The 17,133-nt window shown below is 41.1% G+C and overlaps 2 protein-coding genes across 4 annotated transcripts in view; both read left to right on the top strand.

Moving 5' to 3' along the window:
• Window positions 1-1,053: 1,053 nt before the first annotated feature.
• Window positions 1,054-14,900, top strand: slc1a4 (solute carrier family 1 member 4). Of its 3 annotated transcripts, XM_019882096.1 has the most exons (8): window positions 1,054-1,675; window positions 5,877-5,919; window positions 7,271-7,336; window positions 9,746-9,912; window positions 10,038-10,271; window positions 11,180-11,374; window positions 11,474-11,608; window positions 12,794-14,900. In XM_019882096.1, the coding sequence occupies exons 1-8, from the start codon at window positions 1,167-1,169 to the stop codon at window positions 13,041-13,043; spliced, it is 1,599 nt and encodes a 532-aa protein (XP_019737655.1). In that variant the 5' UTR covers window positions 1,054-1,166; the 3' UTR covers window positions 13,044-14,900. The 3 variants fall into 3 exon arrangements, with proteins under 3 accessions (XP_019737655.1, XP_019737656.1, XP_019737657.1); XM_019882097.1 differs by lacking the exon at window positions 5,877-5,919 and having other exon boundaries at window positions 1,590-1,675; XM_019882098.1 differs by lacking the exons at window positions 1,054-1,675; window positions 5,877-5,919 and adding an exon at window positions 5,926-6,768.
• A 1,231-nt stretch (window positions 14,901-16,131) lies between these two features.
• Window positions 16,132-17,133, top strand: part of LOC109523206 (stromal membrane-associated protein 1-like) — a 54,388-nt gene continuing 53,386 nt past the window's right edge. The window contains exon 1 of the mRNA XM_019882204.1: window positions 16,132-16,474. Coding sequence (XP_019737763.1) covers window positions 16,357-16,474 — 118 coding nt within the window. The 5' untranslated portion in view covers window positions 16,132-16,356. The remainder of the gene's footprint in view (window positions 16,475-17,133) is intronic.

Below are 17,133 nucleotides of genomic sequence, written 5' to 3'. Positions count from 1 at the left end.
AATTCTTCGAATTTGTCCTCGACATCAGCATCACCGCCATCAACTCGATTCTCACATTAGTTGGTGAGGCCTTGTCTTCCGGATTGGGGAAGAGGATGACAATTCAACCGACGTTGATAAGGCGGACAAGTCACGTGCAGCTCGTCAATCCAGTTGACTACACCTGTTTCAACCAAAACATGTTAAATATGTTCGACCTGCTGCTGTCGGGGAGGAGACTGTGTTGTCTCTGTGCTAAAACCACCAGGCTCAAGAACAGTTTATTCCACCAGGCGGTCAGGAGACTAAATTCCCTCCATGTTCTGTGTCAGTGTTCACCACCATCAACTGCCTACTTTGCTGATCCTCAACCCTCAGATTCTGTTGATCTTGGCCCCAGGCTCATCAATTTATTCCAGGCCAAAGTGGACCCCATCCACCTGTAGCTACTTGCGCCTGTACCGCGCCCACACCACCGAACCTAATTACGTGATCTTCAAACCAGCCTCCTCTCTGTCACTTCACCCACAGAAGGCCAAAGTGGACCCCATCCACCTGTAGCTACTTGTGCCTGTACCGCGCCCACACCACCGAACCTAACTAATCACGTGATCTTCAAACCAGCCTCCTCTCTGTCACCTCACCCACAGGCTGTCTTAAAACTATGTCAGTATACGAAATCTTTATTCAAAGAACAAAAACTTGCCTCTAAATTTTTTTTACCATTGCTAAAAAACTGTTTAACGCTATAGCTCCACAATTAAACGTTACATAGTTCGCGGATGGTTATTTCGCATGTGGGTCTCATATTTGGTCTGTCCAACATGCAGTTCCAAAAACAAATCAGAAAGGGACTGTGATTTCACCCGAAAATCTTTTAGTCACAATTGCTCCCAAAATAACAAGCAGTTTCCCATAAATTGAGTCGTCATCATTCTTGCATGTTATCCCATTTCCACAATTTCTGGAGCAATACCATATAATCTTGCATCAGGTCTGTCAACTAGTGCGCATGTTCCTGGCAGTGGCAACCCGATTGGTTCCCACCCCCCGACTTAATCCCCCACACCGGCTCCAACCCTCGTTGTCGAGTGTGAGTCCAAACCACGCTTTCGTTGAGCACAAACTCGGTTCAAGCTTCCGACGCTGCCGTGCGTTCAGAGGGGAAAACCCAAAGGGAAAAAAAGATGGAGAAAAAGAGCGAAATCAACGGCCACGCCATGGCCGGCTCCGCAGAGCGCCTGCGAGAGAAAAGTGCCTCGAAAAGCTTGCAGGAGAAGCTAGTGGGGTTTCTTCGCCGGAATCTTCTGGTGATCATGACGGTCTCCGGGGTTGTGGTGGGTGTCGGGCTCGGAATGGGGGTGCGCAACATGAGTCTGACCAAGGCTCAGATGACCTACTTCGCCTTCCCGGGTGAGATGCTCCTCCGGATGCTGAAGATGATCATCCTTCCCCTGGTCGTGTGCAGCCTCGTCTCCGGCGCGGCCAGCCTGGACACCCGCTCACTGGGCAAATTGGGAGGCATCGCGGTCGCTTACTTCCTGGTTACGACCCTCATCGCCTCCGGGATCGGCGTGGCGTTGGCGTTTATCGTCAAACCCGGCGTGGGCGCGGGCGCCCTCAATACCAACAGCCTGGGTCTGGAGAGCGTCAGCAGCGATAAGGAGACCACCGACTCATTTCTGGACCTGGCCAGGTAGCGTATACGTACTCCCCAAACAAACAACAGTGTATGAAGCAACAGCAGCATATATGTTTTCCAATGTAGGGAGTAAAAGTTAAAATGTTGTCAGAAAAAGAAGTACTTAGGATATTTGACAAAGCTATTAAAGTACACGAACAAATTAGTTGTACTTCCCACCGCTGATGTCAGGTGATTATCTGAACTACATGTGTCGAAGGTTTGAGTGCGAAGTGACTCGGTTGGAGAGCAGGTCAGTGCCGCCTGCTTTGATTTTACAGTATTTGACAAAACCATGCGAGTGAAGGAAAGGCACCTTTGTCAACAGGTGTAAACACTGTTAGGAAATTATAAGATGGTCATCCTTCTCCCCTCTAAACAAATTAAATGAACATTCAGCCACTGGATGAACCTTGTAGCAGAACTTGATCACCAGTTTCAAATAACAACATATGATCTTAAAAATAGAAATCGGCTTAAAAGGAAGAAGGAGTTGATTCGCCATTGGTTTGAGGCTGTTTTCCTGTTTTTAGTTAGTCCTGCATGTTGAGAAGCTGATAGAAATCGGCTTAAAAGGAAGAAGGAGTTGATTCACCATTGGTTTGAGGCTGTTTTCCTGATAACAAATTCTCACCGTACGAGTGAGAAGACAGCTGTTGTGGAAGAGCTGTGTATTTTGGGTAGAAGGCTTCATCTGTTGCGGCTCTGTTCAGTTCCAACCAGTCACACACTGGTCTGGTCGGCACTTCTTGCTTATGACCACAGTATGTTAAATGTGCCACCACATCCTTTAATAAATCTGGATTCTATGCTAAATCAGTGTGCAAATGTCGACCACAAGTGTTATTTTAGTGCCATTTTTTTTTGTTTTTACTACAGATGATAGTAAATGCTAGGAGAGACATCCAGACAGTTTTAAATAAGCTGCGTCTTGTAACTTTACACTGCTGTGCAACTTCGTCATGCACTTTAGTCTTAGGAGGGATTCTGAGTTACATTTCACTCCAACACAATATTATACTATGTATACACTCATGTGTATACACGGCATTAAAATACATGAACAGAAACCCTAAAACATTTAAAAGTAAAGAACTAAATGTAGGGTTCTAAAATAACCGAAAAAACAATTTTAAGACCCTAATGAAAGGGAAACGGCAAGGTTTTTGAGCTGCATTTAAAAGCAGTTACACTCGGGGCTGACTTCTTTTGGTAGCTTATTCCATTTGTGTGCAGCATAACAGCTAAATGCATCTTCACCATGTTTACTTTGATCTCTGAGCTCCACTAATTGCCTCAAGTCTGCAGATGTCAGAACCACACAAGTTCAGAATATGATTCAGTGCATCCAAGTAATGGGGAACAGGTGTTTATATTCTCATGTGTGTTTGTCGCAAACAACCCGCTTAAGCAGAACAACAACAATTCCTATTGCCTTCCCTCTAAAGGGCTCCAGCATGGCCTATTTCTGCTATTAATTAAGGAATAAAGATACCATTTAATGTGAGATCTTTAAAAAACAGTCTCCATCATTGCAACTTCTCGAAGTTAACACAGTTCCTTGCCTTGGTCATGTGCTGTTAAACGAAACATTATGACTCAAAGACTTTAATTAAAAACTGTGTGTGACAGCGATGTAAGATTGAAACTAATAATGTCCCATCAGTTTTACAAAAGATGTGCCGTGTGAAACAACTGAATCGTTGTCCAGGTTTTTAAGTGCTGAACTCATCAGACACTGTGGGAAAAAGTTGTGTTTCTTTGCACCATGTAGTGTGACCTCCGGGGAAAAAGTTACCCCACACACACTAATACGTGGAAACAACCCAAAGCTTCCAGTAATCCTTTGTGTGCTTAACTGATAACAAAGAAAATAGAATCAGTGTGGTGTCTGGGAGGGAGGCCCGAGTAACGCTAGACTAGAAAAACGAGATGGGAAAAAAAACAAACTGAATCATTTTAGAATTAAGGGTTGCCAGCCAGCTTGCGTTGAAATACATCAAGTAACCCCAGTGAAATCACTTTCATTAAATACCCGTCGTCGTAGGTGGTGTGAAGGCCACAAGCATGCAGATTTACAATTGACAAAGGGTGACGTGAGACAAAAAGCAAGTCCTGTTAGAAATATTTCTAGCCCCCCCCCCCCAACCCACCCGGCAATTTATATATTTATGTTTAGAATTATTTAAGTTGATTTTTTTTTTTAAATACACAAGTAGCCATTCTGTTGCAATACAATTCCTGTCTTTCATTGTCTTGCGCATTTAGGGGCACCTTCGGAAATAATCTCTGAGCGCGCACTGGTTCATTGCGACCATTTGGAAACTGAGAGCGCCCCTCAAATTTGTCATCCCACTATTTAGAGTACAATTAATATGGTGCGAGGCACGAAGCGATCTGATTGGGGACACGGTGCGCCAGTGCTGGCTGCATTCGAAAATGAATGGGAGCGCAGCACACGCTATCTCTTTGAACACACCCGCTCTCAGAATGGTGCACGGGTGTCAAAGTGAATTTTCCAATACGCCTTAGAATTAGTTAACTTGCAGTCCATCTCAATAATGGATCGCTTTGTAATTTAAAAAAAAATAATCACCCATTTGCTAGGTAGGTAAAGAAAATTGAGTGATTAAAAAAATAAGTGCGGTCCAACTCCTGAAGGAGCCGAGCACTGAAGTTAGGAGGCTGCTAAATAATGTGCAACAAGTATTCCCCAATAAGAACAGGGGAAAACAACAAAGTGATGCACACGTACAATTTGGGTATTTCTGTTACACTGAGCAGTGCGCACGGAACGGGATACAAGAACATAATCAATTACAATGATCCCTCGTCACTTGGCGCTTCAAGTTTTGCGGCTTCAGTGTTTCACGTTTTTTTCCCCCAAAATATATGAAAAAAATACAAACGAAATTAAAAAAAAAATACAGCCATATCGGCAGCCATATTGCAGAAAGATGCGTACTTTCATGTTGATGCACGAGAGAGGTTTCCCTGCATGCTGAACAAAGAGCCGACGTGACTCAGAGGCTTTGTATATGCCTGTACTGTACTGTACATGTCCACTCACTCAAGGTGCGTGATTGGTACGGCACGACATCGAACAATGAGAACACGAGTGGATTTATCCCGTAAGCTGATTGGCTGCACATCATCGCAGCCTCACCCAGCATTTTCCCTTGTCTTGCATACTGTATCTTAGTGTTGTGTTCGTGATAACTTGTTTTAAGCGAGAAGTTTTTTTGATTAGTTAAGCTGTGCCCCAACCCCTTGCCGCCACCAAAGCAATGCATGTTTTCACCTTTCGCGGGGGGGGGGGTTCTGGACCCCATTAACGACGAAAAACGAGGGATTACTGTACTGTGATTGGACGGAAGGGTCCAAATCTCTAACTTTTCGCAAATCCATACCTTACCCGAATGAAAAAATGATTGCTCGATAATCAATTACACACCCATCAGGAATTCTCAGTCATCAATTTCTAATCTCTTATTATGCCCCTGACTAAAATAAAAGTCCAAAACAACAGTTTGTTTGTTTTTCAAGATGATGTAAATGCATGCCCAAACAAACAGACAGACAAACACAGTGCTGGCGCTATTTTTTTTACTTTTATTTGAAGAATATACTCTCTCTTTTTGAATCACAAAACTGGAACTGTTCTCGACCTACCACACCCACATATATCACATTCTTGCCATCATATTTCATACAACATAAACCGAGAAGTAGTCTGCTTCCAGAAATGAACAAATAAACAAAAATGCATTTTTTTTTTTTTAAACTTCTATTAACAGTTTAACTCGATTTTGTGTCACTCTCTGAAGAGTTGCAGTCTAGGTCTCTATTTGTTTCAATCCCCTGAGTCATTGCATGCTGGTGATATCTTGCTGATTCAAAATGTACGTTGAAGAGAACTTGTTCAAAAATCACAATCTTTCACAAGCTCAAATAATGTGTAGACCTTTTAGTTGTACATTATCTTTGCTAACGTCCAGCGCCAGAACAATGTCGCCTGAGAAATTGCTTTGTCAGGGGATATGAGGAGAAGCAGTGGACCTGATGAACCATCCTTGGAAATGAACCAATGTGTTAAGAGCGTGTGATGACAAACTTTCAATGTGCAGTAGATTGTGGAATGTTCTTTTTGAGAGTCCGCTGCATTGCATTAAAGCTGACACGTTTTGAAAGTCTAATTCTTCTCAATCTTTTACAGGAATTTATTTCCATCTAACTTGGTGGCTGCAGCTTTCCGCTCTGTGAGTGCCTCACTTCATCCACTTTGCTCTCCATGCTCATGGGTCACCCATTTTTCACAAGCACCTGTTTCACGTGTAGATTAACCAGCAGAATTTATTTCTCCGACACCACTGATGCCACTTCATGTTCATTTACAGCCGCTGTAAATACTTACTGGTGTGCTCAGTCTTATAATGCCTCTTAATGAGGACTCTTTGGCTTCTACCCACCAGCCGTTTCCATGGCAAAATCATTCCATTCACGCCAGCCTAGCAACTCACTTCGCCTCGTTGCTTTTGAACGTGGCCCACTTTCGAGAATTATTATCTCTGCTCTATCAGACGATAAAATAGGAATCCACTATGCTCTGTATTTGGGGTAAAAGGGTGCAAGACGGAGACGCTTATCCACCAAAAGACCGCATACATGCATAGCAGTGGACAAAGTCCCACAAACAAACCAGTGGAAATTGGAGAAGTGAATCATAAACGTGACTCCTTGCATGGAGAGAGGAGTGTGTTTCAAAGTGCAGGCAAGTCACGGAGTGCACTTCCCTCCACACCGCTCACATCACCAATTGAGGATTAAACCAAGCAAGCAGAGAGGCACAGAAAAAACATAAGCTTGATCTTTCAGGAAACATTTCACAAGTCATTCAGAGTCCATTTGTTTGACCATAGCCACACCGGCGCAAGATTCTATGCCTGGCCTTTAAAATATGCACTTCTTTCTGTGTCATCATCCTTTCTGTACAGTCTGTTGTTGAGTAAGGTTGAGAGGAGAGCGTTGTTGCAAATGAAGCCATTCAAATGGTCCTCAAATCCCAATTCCAATTCATCCCTCCAAAATGCTGACAAAGGCAACTTTGGGTAAATGGTAGATTTAAAAGCAATCGTGAGAAATAGTATTATTGTCTCTCTTTGCTCTACAACAAACTAGCATGCTGTTAATGAAATTTGTAATGATCATTTTCGTGTTGGTAGAGTTTTGAACACTGCCACTTACCAGTTCTAGTGGTGATGCAACGTGAATGGACCCTATCCACCATTACTATAATATACTATAGATTGACATAAATACCAACAGATCAAGCAACATATTTTTCGGAAGTTGGTATTTTAAAGGTCATATTACTCCCACCATGTTTTTTAATGGGAAGTAAAAACATGATACTGTAGTATATTGTTTTTTATTATTCTGGTTAGAATTGGGGTGGTAACAATAGAAACCCAATTATCAGAAACTCATTTATCATTCTCTCTCTGGATGTGCAAGTTATGTGAGAGGAAGCCATTCAGTAATCATGTTAAAGATCACATATTTATTCACTAGGATAAAAACAAAAAAAGTTTTTTCTTCTTTGTGATGCAGTATGCCACCGACTACAAGATGGTTGCTTCAGGAAATGACACCAATGGGACCATCCTCTATCAAAAGGTATCAATTCCCTTGGCTGCTACGCATGAATATACTTCTATATGCACACATTCAGAGACATTTGCAAGGAGTACGACTGAATGTGTGAAGCTCTGCTCATGTTGATGTGTGTGTGTGTGTGTGTGTGTGTGTATTTATAAGTATGGCCAGATATTGTTGACATTTCCGAGATATTAATATGCTGTTAAGAGACTGTTGAAGTCTCAAAGTAACCGGTGAGGGAGACGAAGCCATTCCTATAAATGAAAGCTGTCAGAGTTGTTGCATGTACCGTAATTTTTTTTCTTTTTCTTTTTTTTTTTCTCTTGCTTACACAGTAAACACTCACTATTTGTGGGGGAAATGAACTGGTCCCTGCCATGAATAATGAACATCCACAAGTAATCAGTGGAATTCATTTGTCAGGGTACGGGGGCCATAAATTCTCACCCACATAAGACAAATAGACAGGTACTTCATTTAAGAAGGTTTCAGTAACTAAACTATTCATAAAAAAGTAAAATGATGGACTATGACAAAGGGACAATATGGATAATGAACCCATAACTTAAAGTATAAACTCTCAAAAAAGACAGATATAGCAGTTCAAAATATGCGGGAAGCTCAGATAGCACGGTGTAAATATCTTTTTATGTTGAATTTATCCATCTCAAATCAGTAATGCATCAGCCCTTTATTCTGACAATGCAATGTGAACTCACTCAGAAGACGACTTGCATCTGAGATCAATGAGATGGAGAAAGAGGGTGGATGAATAATTGGAGGGTGATGACATAGCTGTGTCTATTTGTTCCCTATAAACATACTTTGCACCCAGGCAGGACTTTATGTGTTAGCCTTGGCTGCTCTGAATACCACTCTGCCCCACTGGCCTATGGTGTTCCACAGGGTTTAATTTTGGGGCCCCTGCTGTTTTCATTGTATTTGTTGCTCCCAAGGTTTGTCTTAAGCATATTTCCTTTCACTTCTATGCAGATAGCAATCAAATCTATGTCCCTCAAAGCAAAAAGGACGCTTTCTCCTTTTGTCCCGTCTGGAGGTAATCAAAGCCTGTATGCTCATAAACTTCTTGAACTTCAACTAAAAGGAAACAGATATGTTGGAGGTCACGTTATTCTTTCCACTTATGTACATCAAGGCTGAAGGGAATTAACGGTGGTGAGACAGTCAGCCCGCTCACATCAGTACAGGTCAAATAAACTTTTACAGTGTGGTTCAGGCGGCAGCACTGTGGAATGCTTGTTAGTGGATCTAAACCTCCTGTGTGCAGTTTACATGTTTTCCCACTGGTTGTGTGGGCTTTCTCCAGGTAGACCGGCTTCTTGTGTGTTAGGTGAACGGAAGTCTGTGGATGTGAATGTGAGTATGAACTGTTGTTTGTCTACATATACCCTGTGATAGACTGGTGACCTTTCCAGGCTGTCCAATAAGGTTGGAGTATTAAAAAAAAAATAGATGAGGATGGAGGCCAACAACTTTGTTTGCTTGTCGCATTATGCATTCGACTGGACAGTCACACAATCTATGTAAACAGCTTCCTTTTTTCACACACACACACACACACACACACACACACACACACACACACACACACACACACACACACACACACACACACAGACTTTGGGGTTCTCAGTCATCTTAAGCATTGGTCCATGGTAATTGTCTGTCATGGGCCATGTTGGAATGAAGCTGATGGAGCTATGGGATCCCTCAGGACAATGGGTGCAGACAGAATCAGGGATTTGTCCCTGTCCTTTTTGTTAACCATTATCCAGCTCACTGAATGTTCTGCTCCGCGCTGACTGTACACTCACACACTCATTTCAAGAAAAAAAAACAGTAAAAAGAAAAGCAGTAAAAATCCAGCCCTAGCATACAGTCAGAGCAACATTTTTTTATGAAAACAAATTGAAGATTATGGTAGGGGTAATTCCACCTTAGAATTGTTGACTATCATATAGAGTGGAAATATAATTAAATATTGTATTCCTTTTGCATAGTTTATTACCATGTAAGAGATCCAAGTACAGTAACAGTACAGTAAAACTTTAAAACAACAAAACAACAATAATTACCTTTTGTACCTTCAGTGATTGGAAGGATGGTAATAGAATGTATCCAATCACCACCCGTTCTCTATTTTTTAGTGTACACTTATGCAACCATTTTACAGTATTTGTTCTCCTAACAGTATTTTTTTTACGTCAAAAGTATTTATAATACACCAAATTATTAAAAAATGTTATCATTAGATAAACCTCTTTTTCTAATATGGTGGTCGTGACTTGATTAACTACTGTATGTGCATGTTTTAATGTGAGACAGGTTTCCGGCTTTTGACTACAGCAATTGTAATTCAGAATTACAGCTCGTCTCTCCTTGATCTGTCCAATTCATGGTTTTTAGGTGCCCTTTGGGACAGAAAATGATGGCATGAACATCCTGGGTCTGGTGTTATTCGCTATGGTGTTTGGTGTGGCACTGAGGAAACTTGGAGATGAGGGCGAGGAGCTTATCCGATTCTTCAACGCTTTCAATGAGGCAACCATGGTGCTGGTATCCTGGATCATGTGGTGAGTGCTTATCGATGAAGTTTTTAAAGTACAAAATTGGTGACATTTCTTTTTAGTTACATAACCTCAAAGACCCACCATGACGGATGTTTTCAGAACCAGAACCCTGTTTTCCCAATCCTCAGGTATATCCCGTTTGGCATTGTGTTCCTGGTGGGCAGTAAGATTGTGGAGATGGAGGATGTGGTTCTACTGGTCACAAGTTTGGGAAAATACATATTTGCTTCCATCCTGGGGCACATAATACATGGTGGCATTGTCCTGCCACTGATCTACTTTGGCTTCACGCGCAAGAACCCCTTCAGTTTTCTGTCGGGCCTCATTACGCCCTTCACGACGGCCTTCGCCACCTGCTCCAGGTATAACTCTACTTCCCTGTCGTACTATAACCCTCAGCGGAATGGAAATGGTCTGTCTGAAAAACTGTTCTGATTGTATACAAAATTATCTCTAGGCGTGATTGCGAGTGTGAATGTTTGTTAGTCTATGTGTGCCCTGTGATTTGCTGGCAACGTGTTCAGGGTGTACCCTGCCGTCTGCGCTTCTCTAGCACATCAGCAAAACTTCCGCAAAAACTGCTCAGATCATGGATGAATAGATAGATATTGTACGCCTATTTTTGCTAAACTGGCTTCAGCTCAGTGACACAGTGATCGACTGGTTAGCACGTCCGCCTCACAGTGCAGAGGTGTAGGGTTCGATTCCAGGGCCCGGCCTTCCTGTGTGGAGTTTGCATGTTCTCCCCGTGCCTGCGTGGGTTTTCTCTGGGTACTCCGGTTTTCTCCCGCATTCCAAAAACATGCATGGTAGGTTAATTGAATACTCTAAATTGTCCCAAGGTGTGATTGTGAGTATGAATAGTTGTCTATGTGTACCCTGCGATTGGCTAGCAACCATTTCACGGTGAACCACTGGGATAGGCTCCATCACGCCCGTGACCCTCATGAGGATAAACAGATTAGAAAATTGATGGATGGATGGATGGCTTCAGCGATGTTGAAGGCAAATTTGTCTTATGATAGATAATTACTACTTATGCTGAAAAAGCAGAAAGTAGGCAAATCAGAAAGCTCGAGAAAATGATAAATAACCTTATACTGTATGTTAAAAGGTTACTCAACCGAAAGTGAATGGACAGGGGTCCATTCATGTGACCCAAAGCGTTAACCTTGTCTTTCAAAGGCTAGAAATTATGGATATTTGTTGAGAATTTTAAAAGAAATCACAATTGAGGTTGTTGTTGTTGTTGTTTTCAAAACCCTCACAGCTCAGCGACTCTTCCCTCCATGATAAAGTGTGTGGAAGAGAACAATGGTGTGGACAAGCGCATCAGCCGCTTCATTCTCCCCATTGGTGCCACAGTGAACATGGACGGAGCAGCCATATTCCAGTGCGTAGCTGCTGTCTTCATCGCCCAGCTAAACAACACTGAGCTCAATGCTGGACAGATCTTTACTATCTTGTGAGTGTACTGTGCCGCTGTCTATACAGTCTCCTCCTAGAGGAACTATGAAAAAGTAGGATTTTGTGATACATGTCTACGTTTCCTTGTTGTTTCTAGGGTGACGGCCACAGCCTCCAGCGTTGGGGCTGCAGGAATCCCAGCTGGCGGCATCATCACCATTGCCATTATCCTGGAGGCCATCGGGTTACCAACCAATGATTTGTCTCTTATGCTGGCTGTTGACTGGATTGTGTGAGTACATTTGGTCAGCTCAAATTCAGCTTAGGAATCCAAATTGAAGCAAAATCTAAGGGGCAGTATACAAACGGCTGTTTTAAAATGATGCTGGAAAAAACAAGGTCGTTTCACCATTTGCGTACGTGACGACATGGTTTTTGGAGACGTAAAGAGGACATACAGTGTTTTAGAAAATTGACTCGGTCCAAAATATATCCTGATCGTTGTCCAAGCTGCAACTACAGGCAATGTTTGGTTGAGGTTTTTGCTGTCTCAGGAGCGTCAACCAGTTGTTTTCAAATTTGTGTAACCCCTTTGCTCTGTTTAATACAGATAGTATAGCATAACATTTGCCCACTGACAGCACAGAGATTATTTACATTTTTGAAATTGTGAATGAAACAAGCATACATATATATACACATATATTTATATGCATACCTTTGCACCACAGCGCCATTGTGAGTGCAAACTGGAGCCAAAGTGGTCAAGCGCGAGCGTCACACTGGTGATTTTATCTGATGATCTTCACCTCAGTCAAAGTGAGTAATGCTCACCTTGGAGCCAAGGACGAAAAGCAAAGATTACGCTCTGTGTGGGCCGCAGTGGTCCTTCGAAAGGTGATGGATGCCGTCACTGGTGCATACGCCTCGGCTGACCTTGAGGGATCGATTGAACCCGATGAGGTCAGCTGATTTCTTCATTTTTGCATGCACAGTATGTATGTATGTATGCATACATATATATATATATATATATATATATATATATATTAAAAAATGTACACACTATCGATTGCCATTTAGCGAAAGAGGCAGAATGTCTTCAAAATCCGTTACATGAAATTAATCTTTTGTTTGGAGTGACATTTAAAGAGGTGGAACTCAAATTATATCTGTTACACAAAATTGTTGATACTACATTTTTTTCCACATCCTGTAACCGGGACGTTTTTGTCAAGATTAAGTTGAAGCCTGAATGGAAAACTGAGAGGTTAAAACATTTCCACGTGAAGGAGCTATAGGCCATGAACTGAATATCTAACCTCAGCTCTGTGTGGTATTGCAGCAGGTTAAATATGAATGCTATGAAAGAGGATACTTTTATTGTGTCACCTATGCGCGGGGGGGCAAATGGCTTTGAAAGACATAGTTCTGTGTGTCTCAGATGATGTGTTGACTTAGTATCATCTCTTTGCAGGGATCGCACAACCACAGTGGTCAATGTGGAAGGCGATGCTTTGGGTGCTGGAATCCTGCATCACATCAACCAGCAGGAGATGAAAAAGCAGCAGCAGCAGCAGGATGAGATGGATAAGGGAGGGGAGCTTTCTGAGGTGCGGGTAGAAACGGTGGCCAACATCCAAGCGCAGGAGGAGACCTCACCGCTTGTTATGCACAAAACCAACGCCTCAGAAGCCGTACCGGAAGCCATCGAGTCAGTCCTGTGAACTCATGCAAGTTTATTTGATTCTTATTATTTTTTTTTTGTCTTCATTGTCAAACCTGTTGACCTGTGTACACTGTTGTTGTCGCTGCTATTGCGAAAGAAACCCAAGTCATTGAAGAAGATAAGGCCACTGTTTGGCATTTGCTGCATGAGGAAAAACAAAGTGCCACTAGTCTGTGTAGACTGTAGAGCCTGTGAGTATACACATGGCACAGGTACTAAATTGATTTGTTTTCACTATTATAATTGAGTCTACAGTCAAGGCAGATGTGTGCCAATTTGTATATTCTGTCCCTCAAATATTCCCATCAAGTGTCATACTTATGTTTCATCGTTCGTCATGTGCATTCTGTTGTGTTCATCATAAGACCAAAACTACCGCAAGACCTCAAACAACAAATTCACAGCCATACGTCATCATCAAAAATGCACTATAACATTTATATATGTGCCACATCTGAATTACACCAGGGTGTACTTTTAACATATGTAATGGAAAAGGTACTAAAACGCATTCCATCTCCAAATCAAATACGACGAGTGTGGAGGTTTTATTGTTTGTGCTTGTTCACAGATGTTGACATTTGTTTGCTTAGCCACATGTCAAACATTAACGCTTGGAAGGAGTGTGTCCCATTTTTCCACACTAACTAGCAACCACTCAACAAGTGTTACATTGACCTATTTAGGGAAGCGAAATACTGACACAGTGGATGAAAATCTGTCTCTCTGCGTAGTTTGAATTAACGAAATCTCGAATAGCAATACTACATGAGCTACAAATAATAGAATTGGATTCTCTACATTCTCTACTAACATTTAATTGGCATGTAAAGACGTTATTAAGGTTAACTTCTGAATTTATACAGTGTACAATTTCTACATGTTAAAAAGTATTTGTTACAAATTGAAAGCTGCTTGCCCCGTTTTTAACTATCTCAGCTTCTGTATTTTGATTGGCCTCGGTTAGATTTCTGTTCGGTTTGTTTGTGAATGCAACACAACAGTTAAAAGATAAAGAAATGGGTAAAAATAGCATGGGTGGATTTTCTTTTTTTAAGGGATGATGAGGAGGAATTTATAAGATACTGTGAAAGACTTGTGGTGGTGGTTTTGAAAAACTGCAAGCACCTTGTTTGTTGAGAGACATTCTCTCAAGAAAAAAACAGATGTAGATTTTTTTTGTCATTTTGAAAAAAAAAATCAAACAAACAAAAAACATTGTTTATGTACCTTTAACTCCTTTAAAATAATAGTGTGTCATGGCCAAATACACTACAGTATAGTAATTTCAGATTGTGTCGTATGTTGCAGCAGGACTTGCACACATTGATCACTGTAGGCACAATAATGTTCATGTAATATTTTTTGTTTGTCTTTTTTTTTTTGGTACATGCAAAACAGCTTTCCCTAAAGCATCGATATGTGTGAGCGAGGAATCTCGTTTTGCTGCCATCGAAAACACTCAGTGTGGTGTCTTTAGTTGTTGAGTCTGTTAAAACCGTACAGGGTGAATTCATATGATGTAAAACATGTCAAATCATTTCACTTGACTATTCCACCATTACCAGTTTTGTCTTAAGAAGTTGGATTTTTCTGTCTTTCTTTAATATAGCTGGTGTGACACACATGTAATTACTCCTGGTTCTACTTACTATTATCGACGGTACTTCCTAAAAAAGGAAATCCTGTGCTAGCGTGCCTCACCTGTTAGAAACTACCATTACTTGTAACCGTTCAAATGAATAGCTCCAGTGTTTTTTTTTTGCCAGTATCACAGTACAGCTGTGTTTTTTATTTTATTATATTTTGCCTTTGATTCTGCTGTCTGTCACCATTAAAAATAATTAAAGTTGCATTTTACTGCAACCTACATAGCCAACTGGCTTTTTCTTTTGTGTTATTAGTCAATGTATGCATACTGAATGTCCCCATTCGGTTCTTCGATGTGTTTGAGCCCATCACTGCTGATTTTGTGTGAGCCATACAAACAGCCATTCACACTCAGGTTGAAATTAAGAGGCTTCAGTTAATTGTTCTAGGAGAAAGCCGGAGTACTTGGGGAAAATTAATGCAGGGCACATACAAACAAACAAACAAACATTTACGCACCTGTGGTGGAAAAATTAGAGTTTTCACTTAACCAAAGACGGATGTTTTTTCGGAAAGAGCAAAACACAAACTCCACATCGAGCAAGATTTGAAACCTATCTGTTAGGCAGGCCACCGTGCTGCCAAATAGATTGATAATCTAATAATTTTCAGTGTTTCCTCCAGCTACAGTATTCTTACCATATGTAAGCATTTCCATCTAAAATTTGAAAAAAAATTCTGCCACTGACCACAAACAAATCAGTGTTTAACGTCACAGCATATAGGCTATTTTTCGCCGCGCACTAAATGCAAAATTCACACGTTGATCCATGAATCAACCAATGCATTTGTTGGTGCCGTTGGAATTGGGAAACACATGCTATCAATACAATATACAATGTGTTCTTTCGATTATCTTGCCAGCCACATAGATAGAGGGCGCGGATGCCTTTGCTCCTGCTGCCGCAGTACCGTTTTAGACACGCAGCTAAAACGGTGTGCCGTATCAAGCTACAGTATTTTTATATCAATGGTTTAGAGAAGAGCACATTAAGTTAACCTGGAAAGTTCATAGTGCATTTTATGCTCATCCTGACATTAATAATAATAATAATGCATTTTATTTAAAAGCGCCTTTCATGCCACCCAAGGACACTGTACAGACAATAAGAAAATACAATGTAAAAATTTGTAAAAGTTTGGAAAGTTTGGACATTGCACTCCAAAACGGAATATCCTTATTTTCTTATGAGTGATGCATTATATTTCGGACACCAGTGCATTTTACAGTACAGGTAGTGCCTTTTTATTTGATTTGTCCGTAGAACAGCTCTACAATAATCAGACACCATAACCAGCCTTTTTATACTCATCAGTTGACAGGTTATTCTAGTAAACGTGTAGCGTTTAACATTTTTTTTCTCAGAAAAATAGACCTTGTGTGCTTGATGAAATCTTGCCCCGCTCTCCCTATAATTAAAAAGGGGCCGAATGGATGTTCGCCTGAGTAAATCAAATATCCGATGATCATGAACGCAGCAGGGATGCTGCTGCTCTGTGTCCATATTACCTTGGTTAGCAGGTTGGATGCTAGCAGTGCATACACTTCAGTGAGGCTGAGCTTCACGGGCATGACACAACCGTTTTATGATCAACCTGTTCTCTCTGTCATATTTCTCGGCTGTCCACAATAAAGGACTAACATCCACACGTGGGCAGACATGACGACGCGTTCCGAAAGAGAAAAAGCCCAGAAACTGAATGAGCAGCATCAGGCCATTCTGTCGAAACTGCTGAGAGAGGATGAGAACAAATACTGTGCCGACTGTGAAGCAAAAGGTAAAGTGTGCATATTCGAATAACAAATACCTGTTCAAAATGTCAAACTGTTGTGCGTGTGCGTGCGTGTGTGTGTCGGTTGCTTTTGCTTGATAACGCTCGACCAAAGCAGCACCGTTTCCAAAGCAGTCATTTTTAAATGTAGCTAGCTATACTGTCAATCTTTAATGGGCTAAGTTGCAAACGTCAACATGACAATCGAACAAATTTATCCATTACCGAAAGCTTTATTGTTGTACCTTGTAACCGATATAGTAAATAACCATTGGCAGATAGAATTATTTAAAAAAGGGGAAATTAAGAAGCTCTACATGTTAACAACATAATTTAATACTAATTTTCCGCGATGTACTATAAAAGTAAAAGTATTGAGCGCCTTTAGTGTTACTAAAAGAAATGAATTGTTCAAAAGGGTTATCAAAGGTAATTTAGAATTTGCTTTTACGTTTTGTGTATCCGATTTAATGAAATCATTGCTTTTAATAAGTAGTATACCTGATTGGAAATTCGTTTTAGTTTGAAATGTAAAGGTTCAGTACTTCCGCTGTGTAAAACTTCCATTACCTTGATGGGGTGGATGATGATGTATCGATGTCACGACCTTGGCTGCTTTATTTATGAGCGGAAAACGTACTTCTGCTTTTACAAAAATAATTCTG

Source organism: Hippocampus comes, unplaced genomic scaffold (assembly GCF_001891065.2).
Source record: "Hippocampus comes isolate QL1 unplaced genomic scaffold, H_comes_QL1_v1.1 scaffold36, whole genome shotgun sequence".
Classification (NCBI taxonomy): domain Eukaryota; kingdom Metazoa; phylum Chordata; class Actinopteri; order Syngnathiformes; family Syngnathidae; genus Hippocampus; species Hippocampus comes.
The sequence above is the reverse complement of the archived record's forward strand: the minus strand, read 5'-3'. Positions and strand labels throughout refer to the sequence as shown.